The sequence below is a fragment of the Canis lupus genome, chromosome 12 (genome assembly GCF_048164855.1).
Source record: "Canis lupus baileyi chromosome 12, mCanLup2.hap1, whole genome shotgun sequence".
Taxonomy (NCBI): Eukaryota; Metazoa; Chordata; class Mammalia; order Carnivora; family Canidae; genus Canis; species Canis lupus.
Genome location: NC_132849.1, coordinates 859,380 through 883,727, shown reverse-complemented (window position 1 = coordinate 883,727; position 24,348 = coordinate 859,380). Strand labels below are relative to the sequence as shown.

Below are 24,348 nucleotides of genomic sequence, written 5' to 3'. Positions count from 1 at the left end.
AAGATGAATGGATAAAGAAGATGTGGTTTATGTATACAATGGAATATTCCTCAGCCATTAGAAACAACAAATACCCACCATTTGCTTCGAAAGGATGGAACTGGAGGGTCTTATGCTGAGTGAAATAAGTCAATCGTAGAAGGACACACATTATATGGTCTCATTCATTTGGGGAATATAAACAATAGTGAAAGGAAATAGAGGGGAAGGGAGAAGAAATGGGTAGGAAATATCCAAAAGGGAGACAGAACATGGAAGACTCCTAACTCTGGGAAACGAAATAGGGGTGGTGGAAGGTGAGGAGGGCGGGGCGTGGGGGTGACTGGGTGATGGGAACTGAGGGGGACACGTGGTTGGATGAAAACTGGGTGTTATGTGATATGTTGGCAATGAACTCCAAGAAAAAAAGTTAAAAACGTAAAAATAAAATAAAATAAATTCTTCACTTAGGGTCAGCCCCGTTCTCAGCCGTTTAGCGACACCTGCAGCCCAGGTTGTGATCCTGGAGACCCGGGATTGAGTCCCACGTCGGGCTCCCTGCATGGACCCTGCTTCAACTTCTGCCTGTGTCTCTGCATTTCTCTCTCTCTCCCTCATAAATAAAATCCTAAAAAATTAAAATAAATACATAAAAACATCACTGAGAAAAATCAGAGAGGATGACAAAACATGAGAGACTCCTAACTCTGGGAAATGAACAAGAGGTAGTGAAAGGGGAAGTGGGTGGGGAGATGGGGTGACTGGTGACGGGCCCCGAGAATGTCACTTGATGTGATGAGCAGTGGATGTCATGCTATATGTTGGCAAATCGAACCCCAATAAAAAATACAAACAAAAAACCCCAAAACCTCCACTTAAAAACAAGGAAACAAGAAATTCAAGGAATTGAATTAGAATACAACCATTCTTCATTTCACAGGACTCGCTCTATGGTTAATCCTCACGACAATGAACACAGAAATGAATGAACACTACTCCCTTACTGTATAATGAAAATCATAATTTTTATTTTTTTAATTTTTTAAAACATGATTTTTATAATGCTTTCCCAAATCAGAAAGCTATCAAAACTAGTTCTTTCTCTCTCTTCTTTCCTGATTTTCAGTAAGAGACCCTTCTTAGTACATGATCTGGTACATAATGAGCACTGCTGGTTGGCTGCACACACATGTACAACAACATGAACCCAACAAGTAGAACCAAAGGCCACTCTCATTTCATGGTTCTCCAATTCTTTTCAATTACTAGACATTTGAAGTTATAAGGCAGAGATTGAAGGTTGACTAAAATGAAGTAAAGCCCCTCCACTCTTTCAGGGATCTCTTTTACCCTTCTTGTCGCTTTCTGAGCCTGGCCCCCTGAAGGCAGTAGAGCACCCTGTTCTCTTTATATGGGTCACAGATGGCCTGAGCCACATGCTTTACTCCACTGTCATCCATCCAGCACCACTTGGCTTTTCTTCCTTCTGGTATTTCACTTGCAGACCTTGCCTTTGAATCATTAGTCCTGTGACTCAATGCCCTTAGACTCGTCCTAGTTCTATCTCCCCTCCATTGCTTTAGGGACAACCCTCCAGGGTTGGCAAAACTCTGAATATGTTTACTGGCTAACTTTCAAAACCGCCTTTTAAGCATTCATTCAGAAGGTGTACCTGCTGGGTCCTCTCACATTCCTTATGAATGAGGACCTTAAAAAAAAATCTTCTTATTGCTTTTTCTCATACTTTCCCATGCCGACAATTTTTAGCATAGGATTCTATATCTGTAATTTTAAGCAAATTTTAACAAAATGGCATTTTTTGTAAACCTGTTAAGATTTTGTTTTCAGTATTTCTTACAAAATAGATTACCATCACTTAACATATTTAACATCCATGTTTTTCGAAGCATACATTGTCGGTAAGAAATAAGGCAATACCTATTCCAAAATCCATTCTAAGATAAACATATAGACAAATATTAAATGTATCATCCAGACGAATTTAGTCACTCCTCAAAAATATTTGTCTGTGTCTAATGATATGAACGCATATTACGTGAAGGAAGGAGGAAAAGAAATCATCTGTGCCTTAAGTAACCTAGGGTCCAGAGAGAGACCGAATTCCCCAGCAGAGGGGGTGATACACCTCATACTCAGGAACACTCAGCACTGGGATGGGCACTCTGTCCATCTGTGGAAGCTCAGGGAAGGCTTCTGAGAAGCATTTCTGGAAGATGAGCAGAATTTAGGCATGAAAGAACGTAGAAGAAAACAAGGCACACAGAGAACTGGACGGAATATAGCATGGCTCTAGCTAACAGGGAGAGGACGAAGGCAGGAATGAAAGGGAAGATGAAGAGGTAAACAGGTCAGATCACAAAAGCTCCTTAGGCCATCATTTGAGTTGAGAGGGTAATGAAGAGTATAACCATTTTAAGTTCATTTCCTGAAATCTAATACTTCTATCTATACTGATTTTTTTCCTGACCTACCTTTATTATTTACGCTAAACAGTATATTTAACAAAAGATGAAATTAACTTTTTTTTTTTTTTTTTTTTTTGGCCAGGCAATTGCTGAGGCAATGTCACATTTATTATTTGAGGTATAAATAAACTCAAATGGAAAAACAAAGCTTATCTCTTTGAGGAGCTGCAATTACCCTAAAAGGCGAAATCTCCACATCCATTCAGACATTTAACATTTATTAAATTGTTCTAGCCCAGATCCAGGTCATGGAAAAAGGGGAGAAAAAGACCTAAGCAAGATTTCGGGATTCTTTGAGCACAATCTCATTCCACCCAAGGTAGATACAAAGTTTTACAGACTGTGAGTAAACCATACTATTAAATAAAATCAGATTTTGTAGTTATGTGCATATGAGGAATGTGGGAAACAGAAATCCTTCACTGGGTTACTGTAGTCTATAAAACACTTATAATTATTACTTTCAAACAAATAAAAAGGTTCTATTTTTAGACTATGTTCTATTTTTGTTGATTTTGTTATCAGAAAAGATACCTTTCCCTGTTGGAAATTAATTTTAACCCCATGTAATCTCGATTTGATAAATTAAAGTTGATCAAAAAATACAGAATTTAGAATTACTATTTATTTTTATTTACTAAGCTCTTTGGCTTACCTCAGTGGAGAGTTAAATTCTCTTTGTTCTTAAGATTTATTTACTTATTTATTCATAACAGACGGAGAGAAAAGAGAGAGAGAGATAGAAAAGCAGGCTCCATGCAGGGAGCCCAAGGTAGGATCCATCCCGGGTCTCAAGAATCACACCCTGGGCTGAAGTCAGCGCTAAACCATTGGGCCGCTGGGGCTCCCTGGAGGGTTAATTTCTAATGAAGATGAAGTAGCAAGTGCTCCAAAAGTGGTAATTAAATTACTACAAAAGCAAAAATATAAAACACGTAAGCCTGATATACTTATCTAACAACAGGTTATGTTTTAAAGCATCACCCGCTTTGCTCAGCTTTGTAGACCGATGGGAGAAAAATTTTCCTATCTAAGGCCAATCTTAGTCTATCTAAGACTTAGTTATGAAATTGTACAACAAGAAGAAGAACCATTTATGTAAAATAAGCAAACATTTGTTTAACTGATGTATTCAACAGGTCAAATAGATGGAAATAAATGACATTAAAAAAATGAAAACCACCAGGGAAATCTTCAGGGGTCTAAAGAATGTCATTGTTTTTCAAAAGATAGCCAAATGATATAAACAGGAACAACACAAGTACAGAAGGAAAAGTTGCCGGAAACACCGACATGAACAATTCACTACTACATTAAATGCCGTACATCATTATGAGAATGATGCGAATGCATTCGTAAATAATAATTTTAAATCTTGGGCTAAGTACTTTTTCATAAGCAATTATGAAATAATGTATTTCAAATATGAAAAAGTACATGTAGCAATGTTATAATGGAGTTTCGAAGAGGCTGTAAATTTATGGGCCAATACAGAAAACTGAAATTGGTTATTGAATTAGATTCTGGATACTTTTACTGGATACTCGTCATTTCTATCACATTTGCTAGGTGGTTAGGCAATTCAACAATGAATCAAAGAAGATCTCAAAGAGCTGAGAATTTAGCATATTAGGTAAACAACAAATTTTAAGCAACTTTTTAAAAAAATAGTAATGCATCAATATCTGAATGAAACAACCCAGAGATTAAAGAATTCTAAAACAATAGACTATGAAGAAAAATTATGAAATTTGTCGAGACATAATAAACAACTATAATCTGGAGAGTACATTTTTATGATGAGAGAAACAACATTTACAATTTTAGGACTGCAGCCCTAGCAACGGAGCAAATTTACTCATGAGAAACTAATGAAGGACCCAGCTTCGATTGAACCTGACATTTTTAAGTGACATGTGGGATACTTGCATCTAAAAGGGAATCTGGAGGACTGCCTATATCTCTTTCTCAGTGACTTTCATCACTGAAATTCCCAAAACCTGTGTACAAGGCCCCAAAACAACAATGTACCTTTAGAAAAAAAATCTTCGGGCCTTCTCTGCCTCAGGTACTGTTGTAGGCACTTGGGTGGAAACAGACAGTAGATAGAAAACAAATACATAAAGTGCACTGTTCTACGATTATTAATTATTTCAAGCTCCCAAAATGATGCCAACCAGCTCACAAAATTTCCTTGGACTTTCACATCAGCTTGCCTTGTCCGAGCTGGCTCAGGCACATCATGACATGAGAAACGAGGCAAGAATGATGCGGACAGCACAGAGGAAACGAGGCAAGAATGATGTGGATAGCACAAGGGCACAATTCATATTGTGAATCTCATGGACAGGATGTGGGATGTGGACAGGGAGAAACCCAGGACACCTCCAAGTTGGATGGTCCACATAAGCACAAGTGGAATAAAGAAGTCTATCATGGAACACTGGGGTGGGGGGCCTGAGGTGGAGGAGAATCATTTTGTTTCCATAAGTTAAATTTGAGATGTCCATTAGACACAGAAGTGAAAAGACAACACCAAAGGTTCAACCAGTAGTGGACTCAGGTAGGGGATCCCACACAGTGAGGTCACTTCTTTGACAACAGAGCCCATCAGAACTTGGAACCCCTGCAACCAGGCACCCACATTCTAGTGCAGCCCCACATCAGGCTCACTTGGCTGGAGACATCCCCTAGTGAAAGATGTTCTCTTGCTGCCTGCCAACTTCCCGGGGCTCTGGCTTCCAGAAAGCCCAGGGATGTGGCTCTTTCACATGCTGTAGACTTTGGTTCCACCATTACACCCCTCGCCTCAGGGCGTTTGCCAGGAGGTGCCCTAGGTAATATAGAGCAGGCCAGGCCAGGCCACCTGTGCCAGCCATCCTGAGCAGCCCCATCCCCTCCTCTTCAGTTTCAGGGGACTAGGGATGTGTGGGCAGGTCTCACCTAGGCTGGAGGAGGTTGCAGGTCAGCAGGTTCCCCAGTGATCCCTGCATGGTCACACTGATGCCATGGTGGGGAGGGTGGAAAGATGATTCCTAAGGTGCCTCTTACCCATCCCAGAGTTAACCCAAGGTCCTAGAGCTGCATCCCTTTTCTCTTCTGGGGGGAGATGTGTGCCGAGTGTGCTTGGTTTGTCTGGAATGGAGTCAGCTGGGTGTGGCGGCCCAGCCAAAGCAGCCAGACTGGGCGATGAGGCCTCCTGCCTGGCTGCCGGGCACTGTCGTTACAGAGCTCCACACAGGAGACAGGATAGGAGTGCGAGGAAGAGAACCTCTGCTCCACCTCCTTGAGGAACAGGATAGTGCTCTGCACAGCTAAAAGAGGCCAGCGCAGACTTGAGGTGAGTGAAGGGCCTGAGGTGATCTAGCTGGGCAGGGCTGCTGGAGTTGAGTGCCTGGCTTGAGCAGAGAGGCCAGGTGCTGAGTTCAAGCCAATTCAGGTGATGGTAACATCTCTGACTCACTGTTCCAACTTGAATAGCTATCTGCACCCTTGGTGACCCAGGAGGAAGAGCTCACCATGGTGCAGGCTATTGGGGTACCCAACATGCTGGAGCAGCCACCTGCTTCAGTGGAGCACCCAGCTTCGGCCCTCGAGCAACACCCTGAATCACATCAAGAAGCCGCCCCAGCTACTATTGTGGGGCCTACTGAAGCTTCAGGCCCTGAGTTGACCAAGCCAGTTAAGGCTGCTGCAGCTGGGTGCTTGGCCCGATCCGAGATGCTAGTTGCTGAGTCCAAGCCAATGCACGAGGCGGTCACACCTCTGATTCAGCGTCCCGACAAGGAGGACCGACCTGCAACCTTGGCCACCCTGGAGGTAGATCACGTCCCAGAGCATGCAATCGGGTTCCACCACATGCTGCAGCAGCCACCTGTCTCAGGGGAGCAACTAGCTTCCGCTCCTAAGCAAGATCCCAAACCACCTCAAGAGCCCGCCCCAGCTCCTACCACGGGGACGCTGAAGCTTCAGGGCCAGAGGTGATTGAGCCAGTCAAGACTGCTGGAGTTGAGTGTTTGCCAGGGGCTGAGATGGCACCTGTTGAGTCGAAGCCACTGCAGGTGTTGGTCACACCTCTGATTCACTGTCCCCACCTGGAGGTGCCGCCTGCACCCCTGGACCCTCCAAAACGTGGGGTAGGCCTCAGTGCCTGCCCTCGAGTTCATCAAAGGGCCGATGCATCCACCTGCCTTACTGGAGCAGCCAGCCTCTGCCCCCAAGCAGCAGCTCATCATGGCTGCAGCCCAACAGAAGGCTTCCCCTCCCCTCTCATTGCTCTGTGTCTAAGTTTTGTTGTGGTTGTCATCAACTTCTATAATTCCTTCATGCATTTTGTTTGTAATAAAGGATAAGTTAACTTTGGACAAAACCTAACTCTGATGCTTTTAAATTACACATCGTGGTACTTTAGGTCCATTGCCAGTGTTGCACAGGCGAGACCAGAAGGTACATGGGCCACATATCCACTGTTGGCTGCAGGGACAACCGACGACTGACCATTCCTCCCTGCTGTCCCTGCAGCCACTGCCTTTCTCTCTGTCTCTGCTGCCTTTCCTCCTCTGGGACATGCATGTGCCTGACGTCCTTGGTGTGGCCTCCTGTCTCTGCCGGAGACACGAGAGCAACTCAGCTTGCTCCCAGTAGTTAAGAAACATATTTTTATTTCAAAGCCATATTCCTGAGTGAACAAAGATCATGTGAAGCCCCCAAATGAAATATTTCCATTTTCTGGGATAGGGTTCCCTCAATGTCATGTGTCAGGTAATAAAGTAAATGGTTCCTTAAGGTTTCAGACAGACGGTATTTACTTAATTAAATGAGGATTCCAACAGAAAGAAAAGAGGACATTTACCTTCTATTACCAAGGAATAACTGCTCATTGTACGTGGTTCAGTCCTCCAGGACTGAAACTGGTAACTGATAACGATACACACGTGCCTGTTTTCATTGCCACAGGTTTCATGATAGCCAACGAGACATGCTAAGGGAGTCAAATCAGAAAAGAAAATCAGAAAATCAGAAAAATAAGAAAATCAGAAAATCAGAAAAAAAAGAAAAGGGAGACGAATCAGAAAGAGAAAAGACAAATACCACATGACATTTGCAAATGATATATTTGATAAAGGGGTAGTATCCAAAATCTATAAAGAACTTATCAAGCTCAACACTGAAAAACCATCCAGTTAAGAAATGGGCTGAAAAAAAAAAAAAAAAAAGAAATGGGCTGAAGACATGGATAACCACTTTTCCAAAGAAGACACCCACATGACTAAAAGACTAGACACATCATTAGGGAAATGCAAATCAAATCCATGATGAGCTATCACCTCATACGTGTCAGAATGGCTTAAATTAACAATAGGGGAGACAGAAGATGTTGGTAAGGATGTAGGGAAAGGGGAACCCTCTTACAGCATTGGTAGGAATGCAAAACAGTGCAGCTACTCTGGAAAAGAGTATGAAGATGCCTCAAAAAGTCAAAAATAGAGGGGCTCCTGGGTGGCTCAGTTAGTTAAGCTCAACTCTTGATATTGGCTCAGGTCGCCACAATCTCATAGGTATGGGACTAAGCCTCACGTTGGAGCCCATGCTCAGCATGGAGTCTGCTTGAGATTGTCTATTACTCTCTGCCTCTGCTCTCCCACCCTGCTTACCGCCCCACTCAATATAAATAAAATCTATGGAAAAAATATTAAAAGTAGTAGTTAAAAGTAAAACTTCCCCACAGCAATTGTACTACTATGTAAGGACACTGAATCTGCAAGCACCCCAATGTTTACAGCAGCATTATCAACAATAACCAAACTATGGAAAAAGCTTAAGTGTCCATTGACTTATAAATGAATAAAGAAGATGTGCATAGATACACCATACAATACTCAGCCATTAAAAACAATGAAATCCTGCTATTTGCACTGATGGAGATAGAGCTAGAATGTATTATGCTCCGTGAAATAAGAGAAAGACAAATACCACACAATTTCACTCATATGTGGAATTTAGGAAACAAAACAGATGAGAAGATGAGAAGAGAGAGGGAAACAATCAATAAAGGCCTCTTAACAGATAAAAAACACAGTGAACGGAGGGACTTGGGTGTCAGATGGACTAACTGGGTGATGGGTATTAAGGAGGGCACTTGTTCTGATGAGCACCAGGTGTCATACGTATGTGATGAATCACTGCATTCTACTCCTGAAACCATAATTACACTCTACATTAACTAACTAGAATGTAAATAAAAATTTGAAAAAGATCCCAAAATATCTTTTAACAGGACTAAACAGCATATATTACAGATGTCCATGAGGTGTCCAATCACAACTACATCAGGCACAGCAACATAAGCCAGCATCTCAAACCATGCTCTCCAACATACTTTCCCAATTGGCATTTCTCCTTCTTTCCTGGAATAAGAAATGCTTAAGGGAAGGACGGGGGTTGGGGGCGCCAAGTGCTGACAAAACTCTTTTCAGATTTTTAGCTACCATCATACTTTCAAATACCAACAAGGCCTGTAATAGTAGTCTTTTCTGTTATGAGATGTATGATGACAAAAACAGCCTCACAGGCAAGCTTTTTTAAAGTTAAAGTACTAAAAACAGGTAGTTTAAGGATGCTGACTTTGAAAAGAAGTCATAGGTTTATTTATGTATTTTTTAAAAGATTTTATTTATTTATTCATGATAGAGAGAGAGAGAGAGAGAGAGATAGGCAGAGACATAGGCAGTGGGAGAAGCAGGCTCCCTGCAGGGAGCCTGATGCAGAATTTGATCCCGGGACTCCAGGATCACGCCCTGGGCCAAAGGCAGGCACTATACCACTGAGCCACCCAGGGATCCCAAAGTCATAGGTTTAAATCCTATCCTTATTAAATGCGTGATCTGCCAATAATGTTATACAAAAAATAAACTTATATCCTACCTTAAATCAAAATAAATTCCAGATGGCTTACAGATTTAGATGCAAAAGTGCTAGGAGAATACAGATGAACAGTTGTATGCTCTTCAGTAGATAACATCCATATATAACACTCTGGTGGGCTAAACATTTATCAGACTTAACCACCGGTCCTTTAATTTAGGAGCCTAATTATTTGGAAAAGGGTCTTTCCATATCTAATTAAGGTAAAGATCATGAAATAAAATCATCCTGGATTTACAATGGGCCTTTAACCCAATTAGCAATGTCCTTATAAGAGAAAAAAGATATAGTAGGACACAGGGGCACTGAGAAAAAGGCAATGGGAAGATGGAGGCAAATATTCAAGTGAAACTGGCAGAAGCTAAGGAAAACCAGGAGCCCACCAGATGCTGAAAGAGGAAAGAAAGGAGCCTTTGGAGAGAGTCTAGCTCTTCCAATACTTTGATTTCCAACTTTAGGCCTCTAGAACTTTGAGAATAAATTCCAATTGTTGGAAGCTACCAAATTTTGGCAATTTATTCTAGCAGCCCTATGAAACAAATAAAACATTAAAATGTAAAATTCGGGGCACTGTGTGGCTCAGTGGTTGACAGTCTGCCTTCAGGTCAGGTTGTGATCCCAGGGTCCCGGGACCGAGTTCTCCATCAGGCTCCCTGCAGAGAGCCTGCTTCTCCCTCTGCCCCTGTCTCCACCTCTCTGTCTCTCATGAATAGGTAAAATCTTTAAAAATAGATACATAAAGCCTAAAATGCCTAATGACTGAGAGAGGGAAGGCCATCTGAAGACACAGGAAAAAAGGCCATTTATAAGGCAAGGAGAAAAGCACAAAGAGAAAGCAATCCTGCTGAAACTTTAATTTCAGACATTTTTAGAAATATGAGAAAATAAATTTCAATAGTTTGAGCCAAATAAGTAAATAAATTAAATGTGTAGATTCAAACTATCTCGGCACAGAGAGTTTATAAATAGAATAGTTAAATGAGGAGTATTCCAAAAGAAAGAAAAGGACAAGGAAACAAAGAATGGCCATTTTAAAAAAAGGAATCAATGTTTGCTATATAATACTAGCAAAAATTAAAAAGAACTAGAGTGAAATAGAGATTAGAAAAACAAAAGATTTGTATGTTGGCAAATTGAATTTAAATAAAAAAAATCAGTGAAACTAAGTGTTGATTCTCTGACAATATAAGCCTTTCTAAAGGTTTGTCAGTTTTGTTTATCAAGACAAAGAGAGAATCAAATACATGAAATACAAAAAATGAAAGAAGTTACAACCCCCAGCATGGAAATACAAAGGATTATAAGACAATATTATGAAAATTTATAAGCCAACAAATTAGACAACTTGCAAGGAAAGAATTCATTTCTAGAAACATACAATCCTCCACGACTCAACCATGAACTCATAGAAAATCTAGGTAGACTGATTAATACTAACCGATTAATCAGTAACCAAAACACTCCCAACAAACAAAAATACAAGACCAGCTGACTTCATTGGTGAATTCTACCAAATACTTAAGGAAGAATTAACACTTGTTCTTCTTAAACTAATTCAAAACAACTAGAAGAAGTACCATTTCCAAATTCATTCGACAAGACCAACGTTAACCGGACACCAAAATTATAGACCCATTTCCTGATTAAAATATATCCAAAAATCGCTAACAAAATATGAACAAATGAACTTCAACAACATATTCAAATGATCATCTACTATGATCAGGTGGGATTTGTTCCCGATGTGGAAGGGTAGGTCAATATTCATAAATCAAAGTAAATTACCAAAACAAGGCAATTACCAAAATAAAGGATAAATATCAATCATCTCAACAGATGCAGAGAGAAATATTGTCCATATCTCAATATCCATTCATGATAAAAAATGTCTCTAAGAGAGGTTGTATAGGGAACATACACATAATAAAGACCATCTACGAGAAACCAACAACTGAATACTACTCAATGTTGAAAAGCTGGAAGCTTTGCCTCTAAGAGCAGGAAAAGACAAGGATATCCATTCTCACCACTTTTACTTAACATATTATTGGAAGGCTCAGCTCACCAATCAGGCAAGAAATGAAGTAAACATCTTCCAATTAAAAGAAAAAACTGTCGCTACTTGCACATAACATAATACTACAAAGAGAAAACCTTAAGATTCCACCAAGAACTACTAAGACTAATAAACTGAGTAAAGATGCAGGATACAAAATTAATATACAGAAATCTGTTGTGTTTCTGTACACTAATAACAATGTAGCAAAAATGTTTTTTTTAAATCCTATGTATAATAGCATCAAAAAGAATAAAATACTGAGGAATAAATTTAATCAAGGAAATAAAGGATCTATACTTTGAAAACTCTAAGACACTAATGAAAGAAACTGAAGACAACCCAGATAAATGGAAAGAAAAACCATGTTCATGGACTGTGATAATACTGTTAAAATCTCCATACTACCCAAAGCAATCTAGAGATTTAATGTAAGACCGATCAAAATGCCAATAATACTGTTCACAGAACTGGAACAAACAATCCTAAAATTTGTGTGAAACCACAAAAGACTCCAAATCGCCAAAGAAATCATGAGAAAGAACAAAGCTGGAAATGGATGAAAGACCTAAATGTGAGACAGGAATGCAACAAAATCCTAGAGGAGAACAAAGGCAGCAACCTCTTGCTAGACACGTCTCTAAACGGAAGGGGGAAAAGGCAAAAACATGAACTATTGGGAGGGACTTCATCAAGATAAAATGCTTTTCAAAGCAAAGGACACAGTCGACAAAACCAAAAGACAACCGACAGAATGGGAGAAGATATTTGCAAGTGTCTCATTAGTTAAAAGACTAGTATCCAAAATCTATAAAGAATGTATCAACCTCAACACCCAAAGAATAATCCAACAACTGAGAAATGGGAAGAAGACGTGAACAGACATTTCTCCAAGGAAGACAGACAAATGGCCAACAGACACATGGAAAAATGTTCACCATCACTCGGTATCTCGGAAATACAATTCAAAACCACAATGAGATAGCACCTCACTCCAGTCAGAATGGCTAAAATTAACAAGTCAGGAAACAACAGAGGATGTGGAGAGAGGGGATCCCTCTTATACTGTTGCTGGGAATGCAAGCTGGTAGAGCCGCTCTGGAAAACAGGATGGAGGTTCCTGAAAAAGTTGAAAAGACAGCTACCCTATGACCCAGCCATTGCATTCCTAGGTATTTACCCCAAAGATAAATGTACTGTGATCCGAAGGGGCACCTGCATCCCAATATTGATACTATCAATGTTCACAAGAGCCAAACTATGAGAGACCAGATGTCCATCGACAGATGAATGGATAAAGATGTCATATAGACATACACAATGGAACCCTCCTTAGCCATAATGTGAGGGCAGCCTGGGTGGGTCAGCGGTTTAGCGCCGCCTTAAGTCCAGGGTGTGATCCTGGAGACCCGGGATAGAGTCCCTCGTCAGTCTTCCTGCATGGGGCCTGTTTCTCCCACTGCCTGTGCCTCTGCCTGCCTCCCTCTCTCTCTCTCTCTCACTCTCTTTCTCTCTCTCTGTCTTTCATGAATAAATACATAAGATCTTAAAAGAAGAAATTCTGTCATTTGCAAGACATGGATAGAGCTAGAGGGTATCATGCTGAGTGAAGTAAGTCAATGAAAGAAAGGTAAATATCATAGAATCTCACTCATACAGGGAAATTTAAGACACAAAACAGAGGATCATAGGGGAAGGGAGGAAAATACAAAACAAGATGAAATCCGAGATGGAGACAAACCATAAGAGATTTAATCATAGGAAACAAACTGAGGGTTTCTGGAGGGAAGAGAGGTGGTGGGATGTGGTAACTGGATGATGGACATTAAGGAGGGTATGTGATATAATGAGCACAGGGTATACGACTGATAAAAAAACTGTATTCTACTTCTGAAACTATAACATGTTAATTAACTGAATTTAATTTAAAACAATAAATTTTTTTTAAAAAGCTAGACATATTACCATGCCAGATTTCAAACTATGCTACAAAGCATAGTAATCAAAACAGTTACAGGACAACTAGCTAGCTCAAGTAGAGCATGAGACCCTGGATCTCCGGGTTGTGAGTTCAAGATCCATGTTACGTATCAAGAATACTTGAAAATTAAAAAAAAAAAAAAAAAGGAAAGGAAAGGAAAGGAAAGGAAGAAAGAGAGAGAGAGAGAGAGAGAGAGAGAGAAAGAAAGAAAGAAAGAAAGAAAGAAAGAAAGAAAGAAAAGAAAGGAAGGAAGAAAAAGAAAGAAAGAGAAAGAAAGAAAGAAAGAAAGAAAGAAAGAAAGAAAGAAAGAAGAAAGAAAGAAAGAAAGAAGAGAAAGAAAGAAAGAAGGAAGGAAGGAAGGAAGGAAAGAAAGAAAGAAAGAAAGAAAGAAAGAAAGAAAGAAAGAAAGAAAGAAAGAAAAGAAAAGAGAAAGAAAAGAAAAGAAAAGAAAAGAAAAAGGAAGGAAGGAAGGAAGGCAGGCAGGGGAAACAGGTATGGTACTGGAACAAAATTTAACAAAGATTGAAGGAACAGATAGAAAGTCCAGAAATAAACCCACACTTATATAGTCAATTAATCTATGACAAAGAGGCAAGAAGATATAATAAGAAAAACATATCTGCAGTAAACAGTATTAGAAAAACTGGACGCCTACATGCAGAAGAATGAAACTGGAACACCTGCTTTCAGCATATACAAAAAATAAACTCAAAACCAATGAAAGACCTAAATAGAAGTCCTGAAAGCATAAAACTCCTAGAAGAAAAGAGGAGCAATAATCTCTTGGACTCCGGCCTTAGCAGTATTCTTCTACATCTGTGTCCTTAGGCAAAGGAAACCACAGCTCAAGTAAACAATTGGGAGTCCATGAAATCAAATGGCTTTTGCACCGTGATGGAAAACATCAACAAAATAAAAAAGGAATCTACTAAATAAATGAAGGTATAAATAAGTCTTATATGCAAAAGGTGTTAATATCCAAAATATACAAAGAACTCCTAAAATGCAACAGTAAAAATAACTCAGTCCAAATGAAAAACGGAAAGAAGGCATGAACAGACATTTCTCCAAAGATGACCTATAGAGAGCCAAGAGACCCATGAAGAGATGTACCACATCAATCCTCATTAGGAAAATGCAAATCAAAACCAAAATGAGACATGACCTCATACCCATCAGAATGGCTAAAATAAAAAACACAAGAAACAAGTGTTGGTGAGGATGTGGAGAAAAAGGAACACTTGTGCACTGTTGGGTGGGAGTGTAAATTGGTGCAGGCCCTATGGAAAATAGTATGAAAGTTCCTCCAAAAATTAAAAACAGAAATACCATATGATTCAGCCATCCCAATGGGTGGGTATATATTCAAAGAAAATGAAAATACTAATTCAGAAAGATCTATGCACCCTCCATGTTGACTGCAGCATTATTTACAATAGCCAAGGTATGGGAGCAACTCAAGTATCCATCAATAGATGAACGGATGAAGAAGATGTCGCTTACACACACACACACACACACACACAGACACACACATACACATGCAGGATTATTACTCAGTTGTAGAAAGATTTTGCCATTTGTGATAATATGGATGGACCCAGAGGGCATCGTGCTAAGTAAAATAATTCAGAAAAAGAAAAATGCCATACATATGATTTCACTTCTTTGTGGAATCTAAAAAACAAAACAGAAACAGACCCATAAAAATACAGAGAATAAACTGGTAATTGCCAGATGAGAAGAGGGTCAAAGGATATTGGATAAAACAAGTGAAGGGCTTTAAGAGGTATAGACTTCCAGGTATAAAGTAAGTAAGTCACAGGGATAAAAAGTACTACGCAGAAAATACAGTAATATCATCCTAACTTTGGCGGCAGAGGTAATTACACTTAGGAAGGTGAGCATATCATGACACTACACAATCATCAAATCATGATGTTGTGCCTCTGAAATCAAAATAATCTTGTAGGTCTGCTATACTTCAATTTAAAAATAAATGTCAGAATGCTGCCAACTAGCTATCTCCTCAGTAAAGCTACTTACAACAGTCTTGAATAAAAAATGCAGTCCCGTGATAGTCTCCAGTGTCCCTTCTCTTGCTGATAGAATGCATGTGATCCCTTTATGTGACTGGCTGAGGAGGCAACGGTGACACGCTAGCATTTGTGGGATTATGACTGCAAGCCTCTATGTCCGAATCCCACCCAGGCTGAATGACAACACGGTGACATGAGGTCTCAAGAGTCAGCCCAGCAAACCCACACACATGTACTGTCACTGGGAAGTCTGGTACTAAACCCTTTCATAGATTACCCACGTGTGAGCTGAGGTTCCCTCCATAGCAGAGGAACTTCCTTGCTGTGATCTAATAAACAATAATAAATAATACAAAGACAGGTGCAACTGCTTTGATCGTTTATAAACCTAAACACAAAATAGGTTTTTGTTTATATTCTAACAGTGTAACTCTCCCACCAACACTGGAGTTAGGAAATGGGAGGAGAAAGAAAAAGGAAAATCAACCTAAAGTTCTCTTAGGACAGAGGGTTTCGAGAGGAGATAATGAAATTGTTTGAGAGAGCCTGGGTGGCTCACTTGGTTCAGCATTGGCCTTCAGCTTAGGTCATGATTTCGGGGTCCTGGATTCAAGCCCCACATCGGGCTCCATGGTGAGCAGAGAGTTTGCTTCTCCTTCTCCCTCTGCAGCTCTCCCACTGCACATGCTCTCGCTCACGCTCTCTCTCGCTCTCTCAAATAAATAGGTTTATTTGAAAGTTTCAAAAATTATTTGAAAGTCTCCTCTTACCAGCATCTAATAGGAGAAACAAAAAGGCAACAAGGTGCCCTGGTCGGAACATGCTGATGTCATCTCAAATAATGGATGAAAACTATGTCTGAGAAAGAATTAAGGAAGGGAAAGAATACCCTCTAGATAATGAAAAACCAGCCTCCCTCATAGAATCTAAACATTGAGTTTTAAGATGCCATTGTTGTATGTACCACTAAGAGTGTTCCACTATGACATATAATAGCTATATGACACGTATTGATTTCACAAGTGCTAAAATATGAAAAATATGACTCTTCAAATCAATTTTTTAAAAATCAAAAACATTCTAAATGCTTAAGGAGGGAAGATGGAAGGCAGAGGGGGAGAGCAGGCTAAATAGTACCATAAAACATTTTGAAGGGGTTAGTTAGCACATGTGGCTTAGTCAGTTAAGTGTCTGCTTTCGGCTCAGGTCATGATCCCAGGGTGCTGGGATTGAGGCCATCATCAGGCTCCTGGCTTAGTGGGGAGCCTGCTTCTGCCTCTATCCTTCCTCTCTTCTGCACTCTCTGGCAGTCTCTCACTCCAACACAAGTAATCTTTAAAAAAAAATGTTTTTAAAACATGACCAAATAATGTAAATGTAAAAAGAAGTAAAGTTTTGAAAAAGTAAAGTTTTGAAGGACATTTTAGAGTCTCATTCATTTGAGGAAAAGAAGTAAAGTTTTGAAAAATCAAGAATATTAACCATTACACTAAGTGTTAAAGGATTAACTAGCTCATCTCAAAAACAGATGACCAGATTGCACTAAAAAGTAAAACGTATGGACCCCTGGGTGGCTCAGACTGAGGGAGGGTCCAACTCTTGATTTTGGCTCAGGTTATGCTCTCAGAGTCATGAGATGGAGCCCCATATCAGGTTCCATGCTCATACACTAACTACATAAAGGGCATAATCCAACAAGATTTAACAAATATATATGCACACACCGTGAGAGGAACCAAATACGCCAATCAACTGATAACAGATATGCAAAGTGGAATGAAGAATAACACAGTACCAGTAAAGGCTTTAACACCCCATGTATAGCAATGGACAGATCATCAAAAAAGAAAATCAACAGTTACTTTGAATAACGCACTGGACCTGATGGATCTGCAGATATATTTAGAACATTCCATCTTCAAACAGCAGAGTACTTTGCAAGCCAAACTATTCTCCAGAATAGATAATATTTGAAGCCACAAAACCAGTCTTAACAAACTCAAAAAGACTGAAGTCACACACTGCATCTTTTCTGACCACAAGGCTATGTATGAAACTAGAAATCAAACACAAGAAACTATCTGGAGAGAACACACATATACAGAAGTTAAATAACCTGATACTAAGAAATGAATGGGTTAACCAGGAAATCAAAGAGAAATTAAGAAAATACATGAACAAATACAAATGAAAACACAACAATCCAAAACCTTTGGGTGCAGCAAAAGCTGTTCTTAGGAGTAACTTTAAAACAACACAGACCTACCTCGAAAAGCAAGAAAAATCTCAAATAAACAACCTAACTTCACAAAATAAGGACCTAGAAAAAAAAGTAAGCAAAACCCAGGACCAGTAAAAGGAAAAAAAGAATAGAGTAGAAATAAATGAAATAGAAACTAAAAAAGCAATGGAACAGATCAAAGAAACCAGAAGCTGATTCTTTGAAAAGTTCAACAAAATGGATAAATCTTTAGCAACACTTATTTAGAGAAAGAGAGAGAGAGAGCGAGAGAGAGAGAACACAAAATCAGGGTTGAAAAAAAGACAAAAACTGACAAAGAAATACAAAGGATTATAAGAGAATATAATGAAAAATTACATGCCAACAAACTGGGACAAACAAGAAGAAACGGATAAATTCACAGAAACATAACCTCCCAAAAGTGAATCAGGAAAAGAGAAAAGAGAAATCTGAACAGAATGGTTACCAGCAAAGAAATTGAATTGGTAAACAAAAAGCACCCAACTGCTTAATCAAGATAAAAAGCTTCTGCACAGCAAAAGAAACAGGCTGCAAAACTACAAGACAACCTACAGAATGGGAGGAGATATTTGCAAATGACCTATCAGATAAAGGGCTAGTATCCAAGATCTATGAGGAACTTATTAAACTCAACAGCAAAGACATAATCCAATCATGCAATGGGCAAAAGACATGAAGGGAAACTTCACAGAGGAAGACATAGACATGTCCAACAAGCACATGAGAAAATGCTCTGCATCACTGGCCATCAGGGAAATACAAATCAAAACCACAATGAGATACCACCTCACATCAGTGAGAATGGGGAAAATTAACAAGACAGGAAAAAACAAATCTTGCAGAGGATGTGGAGAAAGGGGAACCCTCTTGCACTGTTGGTGGGAATGTGAACTGGTGCAGCCACTCTGGCAATCTGTGTGGAGGTTCCTCAAAGAGTTTAAAATAGACCTACCCTACGGCCCAGCAATTGCACTGCTGGGGATTTAGCCAAAGATACAGATGTAGTGAAAAGGCTGAACACCTGCACCCCAATGTTTCTAGCAGCAATGTCCACAATAGCCAAACTGTGGAAGGAGTCTCAGTGTCCATCGAAAGATGAATGGATAAAGAAGATGTGGTCTCTGTATACAATGGAATATTACTCAGCCATTAGAAATGACAAATACCCACCATTTGCTTCAACGTCGGTGGAACTGGTATTATGCTGAGTGAAATAAGTCAATCGGAGAAGGACATTTTAGAGTCTCATTCACTTGAGGAATATAAAAAATAGTGAAAGGGAATAAAGGGGAAAGGAGAGAAAATGAGTGAAAATATCAGTGAGGGTGACAAAACTTGAGAGACACCTAACTCTGGGAAGTGAACAAGGGGTGGTGGAAGGGGTGGTGGAAGGGGAAGTGGCCGGGGGGTTGGGGTGACTGGGTGATGGGCACTGAGGGGGGCACATGGAGGGATGAGCACTGGGTGTTATGCTCTATGCTGGCAAATTGAACTCCAATGAAAAAATAATAATACTAAAAATCAAAAACAAAGAAACAAAGAAAAAAAGTACCCAACCAAAGTCTAGGACCGCAGCTTCACAGGTGAATTCCACCAAACATTTAAGGAGACGATAGTTTCTATTATTCTCAAACTATTTCCAAAACTCAAATGGGAAAGAAAGCTTCCAAATTCATTCTGTCATTACCCTGACACCAAAATCAGGTAACATCACTACAAGAAAAAGAAACACAGGTCAACATCTGATGAATACAGATACAAAATCTTCAACAAAATATGAGCAAACAGAACCCAACAATACAGTTTTTTTAAAAAATCACTCATCACAATGAAGTGAGGTTTATTCTTGGGATGCAAGATGGGTTAAAATTCACAAATCAGACAACATGAAACATCACATTGACAAGAAAAAGAAGAAAAACCGTATGAACACTTCAATAGGTTCAAAAAAGCATTGGAAAATGTATAGCATTTATTCACGTTAAAACACCATCCACAGGGCAGCCCGGTTTGCTCAGTGGTTTAGGGCTGCCTTTGGCCCAGGGTGTGGTCCTGAAGACCTGGGATCAAGTCCCATGTCGGGCGCTCTGCATGGAGTCTGTTTCTCCCTCTGCCTGTGTCTCTGCCTCTCTCTCTCTTTCTCTCTCCATGTGTCTCTCTCCAATAAATAAAATGTTAAAAAAAAAAAAACACTCCACAAAGGAGGTTTACAGGGAAACTCCTCAACATAATAATGCCATATATGAAAAGCCCAAAGCAAACATCATACTCAATTGGGGGAATATATTAAGAGCTCTCCCCCAAGGTCAGAAAGAAGACAAAATGTCCACCCTCACCACTTCGATTCAACATAGTACTAAAAGTCCTAGCCACGGCAATCAGACAACAAAAAGAAATAAAAGGAACCCAAATTTGTAAGGAAGAAGTAAAACTTTTACTATTTGCAGATGAAATGATGCCATACATAGGCTATCCTAAACACTCTACAAAACAGAAACAAAAACAAAAAACAAAACAAGCCTACTCGAATTGATACATTCAGTAAGACTATAGAATACGAAAGCGATATACAGAAATCCACTTCATATCCATACAGTAATAATGAGGTAGCACAAAGAAACATTAAAAATCCCATTTATAATCGCAGCAAAAATAAGGAAATACCAGGGAATAACTTAGCCAAGGAGGTGAAAGACTTGTACTATGAAAACCGTAAGACACTGATGAAAGAACTTGAAGACAACGCAAGCAAATGGAAAGATATTCATACCCACGGACTGGAAGAACAAATATTGTTAACATGAGTACATGAGCAAAAGCAATGTGGAGATTTAATGCAATCCCTATGAAAAACCAAAATACCAACAGTCCTTTTCACACAGAGGTAGGATAAACAAGACTGAAATTTGTAAGGAACCACTAAAGTCCCCCAAGAGCCAAAGCAATCTTGAAGAATAACAAAATCAGAGGTATCACAACCAGATTTCAAGATATACAACAAAGCTGTAGGAATCAAAATAAAATGGTACTGGCCTTCTGATCATGCGAGACTCCTAACTCGGGGAAATGAACAAGGGATAGTAGAAAGGGAGGTGTGCGGGGAGTTGGGGTGACTGGGTGATGGGCACTGACAGGAGGGCACTTGATGGGATGAGCACTGGGTGACATGCCATATTTTGGCAAATTGAACTCCATGAAAACAATTTAAAAACGAAAAAAAAATGGTACTGGCACAAAAATAAACACATAGATCAAGAGAACAGAAAAGAAAGGCCAGAAACAAACCTACAATTATAGGGTCAATTAGTCTTCAATGTATTACCTAAAAATACACAATGGAAAAGATCTCTTCACCAAATGGTGTTAGGAAAACTGAACAGCAGCCTGCAAAATAATGAAACTGAACCACTTTCTTACACCAAACACAAAAAAACTCAAAATCAATTAAGGACCTAAATGGGAGACTTGAAACCATAAAAATCATAGAGAACAAAGGCAGTAATTTCTCTGATGTCGGCCATGATGTTTTTGTACCAGGGTCTCCTGAGTCAAGGGAAATAAAAGCAAAAATAAACTATTGGGACTACATCAGAATAAAAGGCTTCCGAACAGCAAAAGAAACAATCCACAAAATATCTGATAAAGGGCTGCTATTTAAATATATGAAGAACTACTGTAGCCTCAAAAAACAAAATAATCCAATTGTTTTAAATGGGCAAGAAGACACAAACATACATTTATGCAAAAAAAAAAAAAAAGACACACACATGGCCAACAGACACATGAAACGATGCTCAACATCAATCATCAAATGAACGCAAATCAAAACCACAATGAGATGTCACTTCATATGGTCAGAATTACTAAAGTAAAAAAACGCAAGAAACCAACAATAAATATTGAGTGTGATGTTTGAGAAAAATATGTGCAATCAAGAACACTTTATCCAGCAAGGCTGTAATTCAAAATAGAAGTAGAGATAAAAAGCTTTCGGGATAAACAGAAACTAAAAGAATTGGGGCTCACTAAATAAGCCCTGCTAGAAGTCTTAAAGGAGATCCCTTAAGCAAAGGGAGATCCCAAAAGTAAAAAAGACAAGAAAGGAACAGAGAGATGACTTTATAGGTAATACAATGGCACTACGTTCATATCTTTTTGAGAAATATTTTTTTTTTGTTTACGAGAGAGAGAGAGAGAAAGAGAAAGAGAGAGAGAGAGAGCCCTGAAAAGAGGGAAAAATGGAGTCCCTACTGAGCAGGGAGCCCAATAAAGAGCCTGATCCCAGGATTACAAGTCCATGGCCTGAGCTGAAGGCAGAGGCTTAACTAAACTGAGCTACTCAAGCACCCCTAAATTCTTATCATTCAATACTCAAGGTAAACAGAATAAATGCCCCAGTCAACACACAAAGGATACCAGACTGGAAGAAAAGCAAGACCCACTGATATGCAGCTTATAAGAGTTTCATTTGAGATTGAAAGACACCTCCAGATTGGAAGGCAGAGGGAGTAGAGAATCATTTGTCATACTAATATGCATCAAAAGAAACCTTGTGTAGCAATCCTTATATCAGACAAATTAGATTTTAAACCAAAGACTGTAATAAGAGTCGAGGAAAGATGCTATAGCATAGTTAAAGGGTCCATCTAACAAGAGGTTCGAACAATTGCAAATATTGATGCCACTAACATGGGAGCAGCCAGTTATATAAACCAATTAATAACAAATTAAAGAAATACATTGATAATAATACAAAAGGAGGAGACTGTAACCCCCCCCCCACTTCACTTCAATGGACAGGTCACCTAAAAGAAGATAAACAAGCGCTTTGAATGACAAATTGGACCAGATGGATGTCACAGATATATTCAGAGCATTCTTTTTGTAAAGATTTTATTTATTCATTAGACACACACACACACAGAGGCAGAGACAGAGGCTGAGAGAGATGCAGGCTCCCTGCGAGAAGACCGATGTGGGACTCCCTCCCAGGACTCTGGGATCAGGCCCTGAGTCAAAGGCAGACACTCAAATCAATGAGCCACCCAGGCTTCCCTATTCAGAGCATTCTATCATAAAGCAACAGACACACATTCTTTGTGAGTGCACACAGAACAGTCTCCAGAATAGATCACATACTGGGTCAAAATCAGGTCTCAACCAGTACCAAAAGGTTGAGATCAACCCCTGCATTCTTTCAGACCACAGTGCTTTGAAGCAACTCAATCAGAAGAAGCAATTTGGAAAAAACTCCAATACATGGAGGCTAGACAGTATCTTAATAAAGAACGAAAGGGTCAACGAGGAAATTAAAGAAGAATTTTAAAAATTCATGGAAGAAAATGAAAATAATAACACAACTGTTCAATACCGTCAGCAGGGAGAAAAGGCAGTCCTAAGAAGGAAGTATACCACAACAAACCCTTCTCAAGAAACAAGGTCTCAAATACACAACCTAACCTTATACCGAAAGGAGGTAGAGAAAGAACAGCAAATAAAGCCTAAAACCAGCAAGAGAAGACAAATAATAAATTTGAGCAGGAATCAATGAAACAGAAACCAAAGACTGTACACAAGATCATAAGAAAAGGCTTCTCCGAGGAATTCTACCAAACATCTGAGGCTTAATCCACTGAGCTCCACCCCCGGGCACCCTGATGATGATCCTTTAATACAGAAAATGAAAGCAATGATGACAACTTAACCAAAGGAACATAGTTCTTTCAAATGGACAATCAAGTGACAATAACAGGAGTTAATCTCATACTCTTATGATAGGAAAAACTTGAATCTCTTTAGATAAGCATAATTCAGAATTTTTATAAACTGCATTATCCTCTCATTTATTTTTTTATTATCCTCTCATTTAAAGGTAATGTAAGAGTTAGGAGTCTTTCATGTTCTGTCTCCCTTTCTGATATTTCCTACCATTTTTTCTCCCTTCCCTTCTATTCCCTTTCACTATTATTTATATTCTCCAAATGAATGACAGCATATGATGTTTATCCTTCTCCGATTGACTTATTTCACTCAGCATAATACTCTGCAGTTCCATCCATGTTGAAGCAAATGGTGGGTATTTGTCATTTCTAATGGCTGAGTAATATTCCATTGTATACATAACCACATCTTCTTTATCCATTCATCTTTCGATGGACACCGAGGCTCCTTCCACAGTTTGGCTATTGTGGACACTGCTGCTAGGGGTGGTGGAAGGGGAGGAGAGTGGGGGGTGGGAATGAATGGGTGACGGGTACTGAGGGGGGTACTTGACGGGAAGAGCACTGGGTGTTATTCTGTATGTTGGCAAATTGAACACCAATAAAAAATAAATTTATTATTTAAAAAAATAAAGGTAATGTAAGTTTATGGGGTGCCTGGGTGGCTCAGTCGGTGAAGTGTTTCCCTGGTCATGATCCCAGGTTCCTGGGATCCAGCCCCACGAGGGGCTCCCTGCTCAGCAGGGAGCCTGCTTCCCCCTCTCCCACTGCCCCTCTTCCCTGCTATACTCTCTCTCTGATTAACAAAATCTTTCAATAAATAAATGTCATTGAAGTTTCTAATCAACCCAAATTACTGTTAGCAAACTTGCAAAGACAACTGCATGTGCACATCGATAT

At 39.5% G+C, this 24,348-nt stretch overlaps 1 protein-coding gene across 16 annotated transcripts in view; it reads right to left on the bottom strand.

Annotated features, from left to right (window-relative positions):
* The window catches only part of LOC140600829 (uncharacterized), a 126,015-nt gene that overhangs the window by 60,744 nt on the left and 40,923 nt on the right, over positions 1-24,348 (bottom strand). For 13 of the 16 annotated variants that reach the window (XM_072768963.1, XM_072768964.1, XM_072768962.1 and 10 more), the window contains one exon: positions 7,318-7,446. The exons of 2 other annotated variants lie outside the window; for them this stretch is intronic. In XM_072768963.1, coding sequence (XP_072625064.1) covers positions 7,318-7,446 — 129 coding nt within the window. Of the gene's footprint in view, positions 1-3,120; positions 3,271-7,317; positions 7,447-24,348 lie in introns of all 16 variants that reach the window. One more of the 16 variants, XR_012003970.1, reaches the window with a different exon arrangement.